Consider the following 13,405-nt stretch of genomic DNA (forward strand, 5'->3'; position numbering starts at 1 on the left):
TGTGCCCTCAGCCCGTGGAAAACACATTTGGGACCTGCAGTACAAAAGGCCAAAGCTACAGCCGACAGCAGGAAGGAAGCAGGAAAAACTCCAGCATCACCGTCCAGAGCCCGGAGAGACCTTTAGGGACACGTGGAGCCGGATGCCTCCAGGCAGGCTCGGGCCATGCTCACAGCGTGTGCCCATGGAGGGAGTGATGCTCCCTGGATGGCAGCAGGGAGGAAGCATCTCATGTCCTGGGATAGGGACTGGGATGCTGGGTGGGGATTTGCCCCATCACTGGGGCTGTGATGCCACCAAGGGGTTGCCCTCGAAGCCACCTCAGCACTGGCATGGGTGGGTGCACTATGGATTGCCCCAATGCCGAGTGTGCTCAGAGAAGAAGCAAACGTGACCCCACAGGAGACAGCCACCTCCTTTAATTCCCCACCAGGAACGCAGGGTTCAACTATTACAGGGGTTTAGCACCAGGAAAACCCAGTGGCCCGAGTCAGGAAGCTGCTGGGAGCCCACCACCACCTGATGTGCACAGGGAGAGGGTCCTTGGAGACCCCTGGCACCCTTGGGAGCGCAAGGAGCTGCTTCTGCTCCTGCCATCCCCCAGGGATGGGTCCACAGGAGCAGGACCTCCCCATGGGTCTCACCCTGTCGGGATGTCCCAGGGCTGAGCATCCCCACGGGGACACCGCTCCCACAAGGAGCAGGATGCTCAGCAGCGATGTGACCCCAAATCCCCCAGCTCTAGGGCAGGGACGGGGGGGAAGGCACCACGGGCAGGCTCAGATCATGGAGACCCTGTTCTTGATGTAGACGTGGTAGGGGTCGCTGCGCTTCTCCACCTTGCGGGAGCGGGTGTAGCCCAGGATGAGGCTGCCCACGGTGGCAGCGAAGAGGGTCATGACGAAGAGGATGTAGAGGAAGGCGTTGTCATCGCGGCCGGGCCGGGCGCTGCTGCTGCTGCCCCGTGTGACAGCGCGGTCGGAGGCGCACAGCGGGATCCCCTGTAGGGTCTGGTTCAAGGCATCAAGCACCGCCTGGAGGCTTCGGTGCCAGGTCTCTGTGTGGTTGTGCTCCTCCATGGCCTCCTCTGCGCTGTCGGGGGGAAGGAGCAGTTTGGGATGGATGATGCTGCGATGTCCCCACCGTGACCCCAAAGTGGTCCTTGAGTCACAGAATCCCAGAGTGCTTTGGCTTGGAGGCATCTTAAAGCTCCTCCAGCTCCATCCCCTGCCATGCCATGAACTGGGAATGCTTTCCCTTTCCCTACCGTGAACAGGGGGTGCTTTCCTTTCCCCTCCTGTTTCTCTTGTTCCTAATGTTCCCCAAGATCAACTTTCCCCCATCACGACCCCTGTGTGCCACAGCCTGCAGATGAGCACTGGTGTGTGTGAGCCTGGCTTGGCACACACGGTGGGGAAGCAGTGTGCCCTTCCCAGGCCAGCAGCCTGCTCCTTCCCTGCACGCTCACCCCATCAGCAGTGCAGGATTCCCATTGAGCACTGACTTCAGGGGATCACAGGATCCCAGAGTGGTTTGGGTTGAAGGGACCCTAAAGCTCATCCAGCTTCAACCCTGCCACAGGCAGGGACCCCTTCCATAGAGCAGCTTGCTCCAAGCCCCTGTGTCCAACCTGGCCTTGAGCACTGCCAGGGATGGGGCAGCCACAGCTTCTCTGGGCACCCTGTGCCAGCGCCTCAGCACCCTCACAGGGAAGAGCTTCTGCCTTATCTCCTACCTGAGCTTCCCCTGTTCCAGTCTGAACCCATCACCCCTGTCCTGTCCTCACAGCCCCTGATGAAGAGCCCCTCTCCGCACCCTCCTCTGCCACACAGCAAGGGTAGGAGTGGGGCACCCAAACCCTTTGTGTTCATGGCAGCCCCCTCCCTCAAGCCCTCCCACATGGAGGGGATGAAGCCCCCCAGAGCTTCAGGGCTGCCCCCATCTCCTCCCTGGGATGAGGACACTGGACACAGACGTCCCAGGGGCCGGGGTGGTTGGGTTCACAGCCTGCTTTCCCTACAGACAGGCAGGGACAATGAGCACCACCCATGTCCTGCACCCGCATCCAGCACCCAAGGGACCCCCGGAAGCCTGCTTGGGGTCCCCCATTCTCAGGATGGATCCTGCCATGCATCCACCCTACTCCAGGCTAAGTCCCCTAGGGCAAGGAGCTGCAATGGTGCTCGCAGGGGGTCCAGAACCCCATGCACCCCTCTGGATCCATCCCAAGGGGTCGCTGACCTGACCGCATCCCAGGGTTTCCCTCCCCATGGATCCCAGCACCCCCCAAACCCCACGGGGACACTGCCCCTCTGCCAGCCCACCCCAGAGCCCCACATGCCCTATGCACCCTTGAGCACCTTCACACCTCGCTGGGGCTTTAGAGCAGGCACAGACGGGACACAGGGACATGGTCCCCACATGTGCCACCCTTCGGGACACAGAAGCCACTTCTGTCCACCCCGGGGTGTCCACCCCCTGCTCCGGAGCACCCCATGCAGGCAGCACCAGCAGCTCTACCCCATGCACAAAAGGGTGACCCCAAACCCGTGCTGCAACCTCCGCAGTGAGGAGGAGGAGGAGGAGGAGGAAGGGGCTGAGCAGCCACGAGTCCACGGGGATGGGCTCGTGGCCGCGTTTGAAGCAGGAGGAGGCTGAACTGGGGCAGGGAAAGGGGATGAAGGCCCCTGGAGGGCAGCGGCGGGGGTCGCACTCACCGGGGCCTCCTTCGCCTGCGCTGCTGCCCCCGCGGAGCCGGCACTGGGGCATCGCGGGGACCTCGGGCCGGGCGGGGAGCTCCGCTCCGCTCCGCTCCTCGCTGCCTCCTCCCCTTCCCGGGGCAGAGCCACCTGCCCGGGGCCGGGAGAGCCGGACCCGCCGCTTCCCCCCGCCCCACGGCCGCGCCTTCCTGCCCCTCCTCCGGCCGGCGCCGCTGCCACCGAGCCCCTCACCGTGCATCGGGGCTGCTCAGGGCGCGCTCCTTCCCCAGGCACCGGCTCCATGCAGCGGGAATTGCCCCCCCCTTGCTGCCCCCCAGCCTCCACCCGAACCCTCCGCAGGCTGCGGGATGGGGGCACCCGTGGGGAGCCCCCAGTGCAGAAACCCCAAAGCTTGTGGGGCACAAAGGACCCGAGAGGGGCTGCGTGTGGGGCTCGGGTCTGGTCCCGAGCAGGGCGCAGGGGCTTTGTTTGCCGCTTTCCATCCCTCCCATCTCGGGCAATGCAGAGCCTTGGGATGGGTCATGGCTGTGCCAACCACCAGCAGGGAGAAGGCTTCGGGGAGCCCAGACCCTCCTGCCCATGCACTGGGAGAGCTGTGAGCATCCCCAGCAGGCAGCTCTGGAACCTCCACCCCACGTTGGCTTCTTACCCCTTAAGCAACCCATTGATTAAATCAGTTTCTGTGTCTCTATCCATAGGTTTGCATTGATGGGCAGGACCTCGGTGGCATCACAGCCCTGGGATGCTGCATCCCGTCACCGTGAGCCCGCATGGATGCTGTGGCTGGAGCAGTGATTTCGGAGGTGCCAACACCATGGACCCAGCAGGAGCAGGTCCCCATCACCCAGGCTCAATCCTATGCTGTGTGATTGGTCCCACTGGCCACAGCTCCTCTCCCTGGGCATCCCAACCCCTTCCCCTCCTCTTCCTGCTTTCCCATATGAGCATCGATCCAGTGTCTTTAGCCACCACTCACAGCCTCCCATCAGCAACTGTTCCCCAAGCACATCACTTCATCCGGGCTGCACCGGCCTTCCAGTGCCTAAAGGGGCTGCAGGAGACCTGGAGAGGGGCTTGGGACAAGGGCCTGTAGGGCCAGGCCAAGGGGAATGGCTTGAACCTGCCCGAGGGGAGACTGAGCTGAGCTCTTAGGCAGAAGCTCTTCCCTGTGAGGGTGCTGAGGCGCTGGCACAGGGTGCCCAGAGAAGCTGTGGCTGCCCCATCCCTGGCAGTGCTCAAGGCCAGGTTGGACACAGGGGCTTGGAGCAAGCTGCTCCAGTGGAAGGGGTCCCTGCCTGTGGAAGGGGTTGGGGCTGGAGGAGCTTTAAGCTCCCTTCAACCCAAACCATGCCATGATTCTATGATTTTCCAGCCACCCAGCACCACAGCAAGGATCTCTCTTTGCCATGTGAGGGTTTCTGGGTGCAGAGCAAGGCTGTTATCCACTAAGACCTGGGGAAAATAAACGAGCAAAGGATCAGCAGTGAAGTTCCCAGCAATTCTCTTTATAGAAAATCTGCCTCTTTACACAGTGAGGGAAGGATGCTCGACCCCTTTCTTCTCATCCATCGGGGGTGTGAGTGTTCACCCAAATCTGGGATATTTAGGAGAAAAGAGGCAGAGATAAACCCACAGAAGCATCTATTTGAGCATCTCCCGAGTGCGCAGCGGGGATGTGGTACCCACGGAGGTCTCAATCCATGGAGCTGCGAACAGCAGCCCTGATGGAGTTTGGATGTTTAAGCAACAGCCTGATCCTCTCTGTGCCACCACAGGCAAAGGCACTTTGCAGTAAAGGCTCAGGTGGCTCCATCACCACCACCCCAAGTGGCTCCATCACCACCACCCCAAGTGGCTCCATCACCACCACCCCAAGTGGCTCCATCACCACCACCCCAAGTGGCTCCATCACCACCACCCCAAGTGGCTCCATCACCACCACCCCAAGTGGCTCCATCACCACCACCCCGAGTGGCTCCATCACCCACCGTCCATCATTCACACCAGGACACCAGGACACAGGAGGTCCCCACAGCTCCCATCACAGCTCTCTTAGTCCCCAGGCTCCTCCGAGAAGACCAAGGTGCAGTCAAAGACCTCCCGGAAGGAGTCGAGGAAGGGCTCCAGGACCTGCTCCACCGGGATGTGCCGGCCCAGCTCCTGGCTCAGGGATGTGACCCCTTTCCCCTCCAGCCCGCAGGGTACGATGTGCTCGAACCAGCTGAGGTCGGTGCAGCAGTTCAGCGCCAGCCCGTGCGATGTGATGTGGCTCCCGCAGTGCACCCCTGCCCGGACCGAAGCACCCCAAACCCCAGTCAGCACACATGAAGGGGGAGGCTGTGGGGCATGGGGGGGACAGAGGACCAGGGTGCAGGGTGCTGGGCCCTGCTTTGGGGTGCCTCTGGTTGGGCTGCCCCCACCCCAGCGCACACCCCTCAGTGCCTGCTTCCCCCATAGCACACACCCCAGTGTACCTCCCCCCCAGAACACCCCCTCCATCCCCAATACATCCCTTTATGGGCACCCCCCCCATCTGGTATAACCCTCTACACTCACCCCCATACACCCCTCCCTGGTGCATCACCCCTGCTATAACCCCCCCTTTCCATGTAGACCCCCCCCTAATGTTCACCCCCCCAGGTTATCCCCCCTTCCCCTGTAGACCCCCCCTGGTGTTCACCCCCCCACCCCAAGGTACAGCCTCCCCAGTGCCCCCCTCCAGTACAGCCACTTCCCAGCACACAGACCCTCGGTGCACGACCCCCCCTGAACCCCTTCCCGGTCCTGTCCCATCCCGTCCCCCCCCTCCTTCTACCGGTTCACTCCACCCCGATGCTCTCCCCTCGGTCCACGGTAAACCCCACCCCTGGTACAGCCCCGCTCCGGTCCCTCCGCTCCCGTTGCACCTCCCCCCCCCCGGGTACCCGTTCCCTCCTCGTAAACCCATCACCCGCTCCCTCCGTTTCCGTTGCACCCCCCCGGTACCCGTTTCCCCCCCATCGTAAGTCCATGCCCCGCTCCCTCCGCTCCCGTTCCCACCCCCATAAGCCCATGCCCCGGTCTCTCCGCTCCCGTTGCTCAACCCCCGGTACCCGTTTCCCCCCCCATCGTAAGTCCATGCCCCGCCCCCGTACCCGTTCCTACCCCCGTAAGCCCATGCCCCGCCCCCTCCGCTCCCGTTACACCACCGTAAGCCCATGCCCCGCCCCCTCCGCTCCCGTTTCGCCCCCCCCCGTACCCGTTCCTACCCCCGTAAGCCCATGCCCCGCCCTCTCCGCTCCCGTTTCCCCTCCCCCGTAAGCCAATACCCGGTCTCTCCGCTCCCGTTTCGCTCCTCCCGTACCCGTTCTCCCCCAGTAAACCCATGCCCCGCTCCCTCCGCTCCCATTTCCCCCCCAGTAAGCCCATGCCCCGCCCCCTCCGCTCCCGTTTCGCCCCCCCGTACCCGTTCCTACCCCTATAACCCCATTCCCCTTTCCCTCCGCTCCCGTCGCCCCCCCCATAACCCCGTACCCCGCTCCCCGGCCCCGCTGCCCCCCCCGCGGCGCTCACCGATGGCGCAGACCTTGCTGTCCCCCAGCCAGACTCCGGTGAAGGGCGGCGGGAGGGCGCGGGCGGCGCCGAGGCCCAGGCGGCGGCAGAGCCTCAGGCCCAGCTCCTCCAGGGCCCCCACGTAGCGGCGCAGCGGGAGCCGCCGGCGCCTCAGGTCCAGCACCGGGAAGGCCACGAGCTGCCCGGGCCCGTGGAACGTCACGTGACCGCCGCGCCGCGCCGCCACCAGCGCCGCTCCCCGCGCCCGCAGCCCCGCGGCCGCCGCCGGCCCGGGCTCGCCCCGCAGCCCCCACGCGTACACGGGCCCCGCCGGCTCGCTCAGCACCAGGCTCTCGGCCGCCCCCGCCCCTGCCCCTGCCCCCGCCCGCGCCGCCCGCGCCGCCGCCACGCAGCGCTCCTGCACCCGCAGCGCCTGCGGGAAGGGCCGCAGCCCCAGCAGCAGCACCCGCACCGCGGCCCGAGGCATCGCGGGGACCGCGCCGCAGCGCGGAGCAGAGGGACCGGAGCGGGGGGGGGGAGGGCGCCGGGGCCGCCGGGAGGAGTCGGGCGGGGCGGGAGGGGGTAACGGGGAAGGGAGCGGGGGGCAGATTGCAGAGAGCATGGGGCAATGGGGCAGAGGGGTAAGGGTGTGAGCAGGTTTGTGTGCAGGGATGGGGTCCTCAGCGTAAGGACATGGAGCTGTTGGAGCAAGGATAGAGGAGGCCGTGAGGATGCTCAGGGGCTGGAGCAGCTCCTGTATGGAGCCAGGCTGAGAACATTGGGGCTGTTGAGCCTGGAGAAGAGAAGCTGCGTGGAGACTTCAGAGCAGCTTCCAGTGTGTGAAGGGGGCCTATAGGGGCCTATAGGGATGCTGGGGAGGGACTCTTCATTAGGGACTGTAGTGATAGGACAAGGGGTGATGGGTTCACACTGAAACAGGGGAAGGTCAGGTTGGAGATAAGGCAGAAGCTCTTCCTTGTGAGGGTGCTGAGGCACTGGAATGGGTTACCCAGCAAAGCTGTGAATGCTCCATCCCTGGCAGTGTTCAAGGCCAGGTTGGACAGAGCCTTGGGTGCCATGGTTTAGAGCGAGGTGTCCCTGCCCATGGGAGGGGGTTGGAACTGGATGAGCCTAAGGTCCTTTCCAGCCCAAAGCATTCCATGATTCTATGGATTGGGGACAGGGATGGAGGACTGGGGGGATGTGGGGATGGAGGATAGGAGATAGGGGTGGGGGACAGGCAGGGAGGATTGGATGGGGAGAAGGGACAGAGGATGGAGGACGGGACAGGGATGGGGGAGAGCGGATGGGGAATGAGGACAGGGGAGAGGGGTCAGAGATGGAGGACAGGACAGGCACAGGGAGGATAGGGGATGGAGACAAGGGATAGGGAACAGGGGTGAGAGAAGGGGATGGAGGTGGAGTTACAGGGCAAGGACAGGGGATGGGGAAGGGCATAGAGATCAGAGGGGATAAGGGTACAGAGATGGAGGATATGGGACAGGCACAGGGGATGGGGGGACAAGGACAGGAATGGGGAAGGAGAGGTGATAAGCACAGTGAATGGGGACAGAGTTAGAGCACAAGGACAGGGGAATAGAGGATGATAGTTTGGGGCTGGGGCATGGGACATGGCCTGAGACAGGGTACAGGGATGGGGTATAGAGGACAGGGGATGGGGACAGGGGGATCATGCTTGGGGACAGGGCAGAGATAGGGAACAGGGCCTGGGGAGGGGGGATAACGGACAGGGATGAGCCTGGGGACCTGGGGGTGGCTGATAGGGCCCAGGGCTGCAGTAGGGGAGAGATAGGGCCCCATCACTGCAGGGTGTGGGACATGGGGCACCAAGAGGGAGGACAGGGTGAGGGCAGGGCATGGGGACACCGTGTCCTGGTGGGGTTGGGGTGGGCTGGACCTGCTCAGGATGGGCTGAAGCTCATGTTCTGTGCTGGCACCTCAAGGGCATGGTCTGGAAATGAAGTCATTGTGCTGCTGATGGGAGCCCCACTTTGTCACCCTGAGAGCCATAAAACATCCCCACTTCTCATTCCCAATGTAGAAAATACACAGGTCTGGGCGGACCGGTAATGAGTCACCCATTAAACCCTGAGCAAACCATTCCCAGCCCAAGGTCCTTCGAGCCCAAGGTCCTTGGATACAGAGTGTGAAAGTGTGATTTGAGTTTATAGAGCATCCTGAGTGCGTTCCTGAGCCCTCGGGGTTATCCAAACTGCACCTCAGAGTCCCGGAGAGCTCATTGTGGCCTTTCTGTTCCTAAAAGGGACTTAGAGGAAAGATGGGGAGGGGTGTTTTAATAGGGCCAGGCCAAGGGGAATGGCTTGAACCTGCCCGAGGGGAGACTGAGCTGAGCTCTTAGGCAGAAGCTCTTCCCTGTGAGGGTGCTGAGGCGCTGGCACAGGGTGCCCAGAGAAGCTGTGGCTGCCCCATCCCTGGCAGTGCTCAAGGCCAGGTTGGACACAGGGGCTTGGAGCAAGCTGCTCCAGTGGAAGGGGTCCCTGCCCGTGGCAGGGGTTGGGAATGGAGGAGCTTTAAGCTCCCTTGAACCCAACCCATGCCATGTTTTTATGCCCTACCCTTTGTCAGGGCCGGTGATTCAGCTGTTGTTTGACACCAGCAGTAACCCAGTCTGTGTGGGTATTTGCAAGGAAGGGAAGGCACATCCCTTTGTTCAGCCGTCTTGAAAAACCAGTTCTGTAATGAATGATTTATGAGAGCAATATAGCCTGGGGGGAAATGTAGATGGGGAAAACCCCACCATAAACAGCACCAGGGGGCATGGAACCATGGAATCAATGGGGTTGGAGAAGCCCTTTCAGCTCATCCAGTCCAACCATTGCCCCACAGCCACCACTGCCCCATGGCACTGAGGCCTCGTCTCCACGGGATGTGAACCCTTGCAGGGCCGGTGCCTGCAGCCCTGCCCTGGGCAGCCTGTTCCAATGCCTGAGCACCCTCTGGGGCAGGAATTGGTCCTCAGCTCCATCTAAACCTGCCCTGGTGCAGCTTGAGGCCGGTTCCTCTTGTCCCATCCCTTGTTCCTTGGGAGCAGAGCCCAGCCCCTCCTGGCTCCATCCTCCTCTCAGGCACTTGGAGGCAGCCATCAGGTCCCCCCTGAGCCTTCTGCTGGAGCAGCACCCAAACCTCCCAACGTCAAGCACCACTCCATGTCCCTGCCTTGGCCGGACGCGCTCGCACCTTGCACCATCATTGTGTGTGTGGAGCCATTTCCTCTTGGCTATGATTAAGCATCAACTTCTTGCCTGCAGATCAAAGGCAGAGCTCTTCCTTTTTGGCTCGCCCCGGCTCTGCCTGCGTAAGATGCTGGGGTCTGTGTGTAATAGCTCTGGGATCCTCGTAAGCACCATGACGGGGATGAGCGTGGCTGCGTCGGGGGGTATTTACTGTCCATATCCTGCTTTTGATGCAGGCAGGAAATGTGGGTGGAGAGGGGCCATGGATGCCTCTTGCTTTATCCCCCTGCCAGGCTCTGAGTGCTTTTAACATGGGGTTTTCCCTTCATCCCAGGGTAATGGGGCTGCTCCGGCGCAGCTTTTCCTGTGGGTACCTTAAGCCTTGAGCCCACATCCATTCCTGCACCATCAGAGCCCGTTCCTCTGGCACAGGAGCCTCCATTGAGAAGCTTTAGGGCCTGATGCACATCAGGGCTTAACAGCAGGAAGGGAAGGGGAGCACAAAGGTGGTGGCTGTGAAACAGGTGCCTGGCAAAGGGCATCATCCCAACCCATGGGGAGATGCAGGCTTGGCTATGGTGAGCTCCGGGACCAAGTTCCTGTTGGCTTTGGCAAGGCTGGGCTGTCCCCATGGGGTGATGGAGCTGGCCCAGCGTGCCCAGCCTGGGCTGCCCCTGCTCCCATCCTCCTGCCATGCAGGGTGTATTCCTAGGCCCCCCAAACAGCGGGACCATGGCTGCTCTGCTTGCATGTACTGATGGGAATCCCTGGCAGCGTGAAGGGCTTCAACACAAGGGCCTCAGCTCCGGAGCTGCACAAGCCCAAGGTGAAAAAGCCCATCCCAAAGATGCATCCCTGGAGGTATTTCTGGAATCGTTCCCTTCTCCCATAGGGCTGGATGGAGCTCAGAGCTCACCTCTTGCATTGCCCTGGTGGGGTTTGAAGATGAATGGTCATCCCTGCTGGTACCCAGCTGGGTCTCCATGGTGACCAGTGATGGAGAGGTCTCCTGGCCTGGTGCTGGGGAGCCTGAAGCTATGGTTTTCATTTTCCATGATATCTATTCCATCAGTTGGAGGTTCCTTGAAAGGATCCATCAACCTCCCTGCACAGGACAGCAGCATTGAGTCCTGCACCTGCAACATTCCCACTACATCTAATTCCATAGTGAACCTTTCCCGAAGCGTGTTGGGATGGAGTCACTCAGGATGAGTTCATTCAGGCAGGATCCCATAGGCAGAACCACTCCTGCCTCCCTGATGCATTCATTGACTCCAAGAAGCCCATTCCCAAGGCAAGGAGGAAGAGAACCAAGGGGGGATCCATGTGAGGCTGAGTGCACCAGGGTGCACTGAGGAAGTGCTTAAGGAAGCTCCTGGCTGGGCCCAGGGGCACGGCTGGGAGCGGGGTGGGTTTCTGTGCCCATTGTGCTTCTCTTGGTTCTCAGCATCTTCGGACCCACCTCGGAGCCAATGGCCACAGCTCTGCTCCTATGAGCTTCCCCTGTTTTCCACTGCTGTTTCCATTCAGATGCATTGTTCGGTCTGCAAAGACCCCAAGTGAAGATGCTCTTGTCTCCTGTTTGTCCCTAACTGCTGCTCAGAGGTCACCCTCACCTCTGCCAACCAGCGTGGCTTCAGAGACCCACCAAAGTGGTGCCAGGGGGGATAAAGACTCACCACAGCATCATTTAGAATCATGGAATGGTTTAGGTTGGAAAGGACCTTAAGATCATCCAGTTCCATCCCCCTGCCATGGGCAGGGACACCTCACACTAAACCATGGCACCCAAGGCTCTGTCCAACCTGGCGTTGAACGCTGACAGGGATGGGGCAGCCACAGCTTCTCTGGGCACCCATTCCAGCGCCTCAGCACCCTCACAGGGAAGAGCTTCTGCCTTATCTCCAACCTGACCTTCCCCTGTTTCAGTCTGAACCCATCACCCCTTGTCCTATCACTGCAGTCCCTAATGAAGAGTCCCTCCCCAGCATCCTTGTAGCCCCCTTCACACACTGGAAGCTGCTCTGAGGTCTCCACGCAGCTTCTCTTCTCCAGGCTCAACAGCCCCAATGTTCTCAGCCTGGCTCCATACAGGAGCTGCTCCAGCCCCTGAGCATCCTCGTGGCCTCCTCTGGACTTGTTCCAACAGCTCCATGTCCTTCTGATGTTGAGGACCCCAGAACTGCACACAGTGCTGCAAGTGGGGTCTCAGGAGAGCAGAATAAAGGGGCAGGATCACCTCCTTCGCCCTGCTGGTCACGCTCCTTTTGATGCAGCCCAGGGTACGGTTGCTTTCTGGGCTCTGAGCGCACACTGAAGCCGGCTCATGTTCATTTCTAAGGAATGTTTCATGTTCCATTTCTAAGCAGGATCTTCTGGAAGAGCTCAGTTAAGGAGCGGGTTGGGATGCGGTGGTGTTGCATGGGGACAGCAGGCCTATAAGGGACAATGGAGACATCTCCAGGTGAGACCCCCCTGCAGGCCTGCGTCCAGCTCAGGGGGCAACAACACCACAGGGATGTGGAGGATGGAGCCAGGAGGGGCTGGGCTCTGCTCCCAAGGAACAAGGGATGGGACAAGAGGAACCGGCCTCAAGCTGCACCAGGGCAGGTTTAGATGGAGCTGAGGACCAATTCCTGCCCCAGAGGGTGCTCAGGCATTGGAACAGGCTGCCCAGGGCAGGGCTGCAGGCACCGGCCCTGCAAGGGTTCACACCCCATGGGGATGAGGCCTCAGTGCCATGGGATGGGAATGGTTGGACTGGATGAGCTTAAAGGGCTTTTCCAACCCCATTGATTCCATGGTTCCGTGATTTTCATCCCTACCCAATGCATATTTTGCGGTGCCTTTGGTTTGATCCTGTTCTCTGTGAGCTGCATGCGGAGGGATGTGAGAACCCACAGCTGGGATGGTAAAACTGGGCATGCCTTCTGCCTTCTGCTGCTGCCAAATCCCTGCCTGCTCAGGATGCTGTTAAGGGATTCACCCCCCAGGTGACATTATCCCTGCTCCGGACCAGTTCTGTCTTGGCAAAGGTCTCATTCCAGCCTGGAAAACCCAGTGTTGAGTCCAGCTTCAGGGATCAGAGCCGGTGCTTTGCCTCCTGTGACAAGGAGCAGAGGAACCTGGAAGTGTCCATGGGGAGCTGCGAGCATCAGGGGCAAGAAGGGCCCCGTGTTTGAGGATGGCTTTGAAAGGTGCTCCGTTTCCCTGGCACACAGAGGTTTGTGCAGTTGCTGTTTAAACCAATGACTCCCTTTGTACAGGGCTGAATTCGGGTACTTTCTGTGCTGTCTGCACTTGCTCTTTGAGTGGCACAGGAAGCAGAGCAGGGTGGCATAGAGATGGGAAGGAATCACTGCCTCTTTCCTCAAGTCTGGGCTGAGAAGCCACGAACCTGCCCCAGCATCCTTGTAGATAGCAGTGTGATGGCTGCATCTGTATTACAGCTTGACGTGCTGATTCCTCCTATCTCCTCCTAAGCACAAACCCAGGCTGGGGGAGATGGGATGGAGCAGCCTGAGGAGAAGGACTTGGGGTGCTGGGTGAGGAGAAGCTCCCCATGACCTGGCTTCAGTGAGCGCTTGAGCCCAGAACCCCCCCGTGTGCTGGGTGCACCCCCAGAGCGTGAGCAGCAGCTCAGGGAGGGGATCCTGCCCCTCTGCTGTGTGAAGGGGAGACCTGAGAGCAGCTCCAGTGCCTAAAGGGGCTGCAGGGAAGCTGGAGAGGGGCTTGGGACAAGGGCCTGTAGGGACAGGCCAAGGGGAATGGCTTGAACCTGCCCGAGGGGAGACTGAGCTGAGCTCTTAGGCAGAAGCTCTTCCCTGTGAGGGTGCTGAGGCGCTGGCACAGGGTGCCCAGAGAAGCTGTGGCTGCCCCATCCCTGGCAGTGCTCAAGGCCAGGTTGGACACAGGGGCTTGGAGCAAGCTGCTCCAGTG

General features: G+C 61.1%; 2 protein-coding genes across 3 annotated transcripts; both read right to left on the reverse strand.

Annotated features, from left to right (window-relative positions):
* Window positions 1-690: 690 nt before the first annotated feature.
* On the reverse strand, window positions 691-3,338 carry KCNE3 (potassium voltage-gated channel subfamily E regulatory subunit 3). 2 transcript variants are annotated; one of them, XM_061351354.1, is made up of 2 exons: window positions 3,259-3,338; window positions 691-1,092 (listed from the first exon to the last, which is right to left on the reverse strand). In XM_061351354.1, exons 1-2 carry the CDS (start codon window positions 3,321-3,323, stop codon window positions 780-782), a joined length of 378 nt encoding a protein of 125 aa, XP_061207338.1. In that variant the 5' UTR covers window positions 3,324-3,338; the 3' UTR covers window positions 691-779. The 2 variants fall into 2 exon arrangements, with proteins under 2 accessions (XP_061207338.1, XP_061207339.1); XM_061351355.1 differs by lacking the exon at window positions 3,259-3,338 and adding an exon at window positions 2,718-2,770.
* Window positions 3,339-4,204: 866 nt separating this feature from the next.
* On the reverse strand, window positions 4,205-6,753 carry LIPT2 (lipoyl(octanoyl) transferase 2). The gene is made up of 3 exons (XM_061351348.1): window positions 6,273-6,753; window positions 4,663-5,005; window positions 4,205-4,518 (listed from the first exon to the last, which is right to left on the reverse strand). The coding sequence occupies exons 1-2, from the start codon at window positions 6,736-6,738 to the stop codon at window positions 4,773-4,775; spliced, it is 699 nt and encodes a 232-aa protein (XP_061207332.1). The 5' UTR covers window positions 6,739-6,753; the 3' UTR covers window positions 4,205-4,518; window positions 4,663-4,772.
* Between the last annotated feature and the right edge of the window lie 6,652 nt (window positions 6,754-13,405).

The sequence above is a fragment of the Neopsephotus bourkii genome, unplaced genomic scaffold, assembly GCF_033783945.1.
Source record: "Neopsephotus bourkii isolate Nb327-2 ecotype Australia unplaced genomic scaffold, CSIRO-AGI_Nbou_v1 NB_580, whole genome shotgun sequence".
NCBI lineage: Eukaryota > Metazoa > Chordata > Aves > Psittaciformes > Psittacidae > Neopsephotus > Neopsephotus bourkii.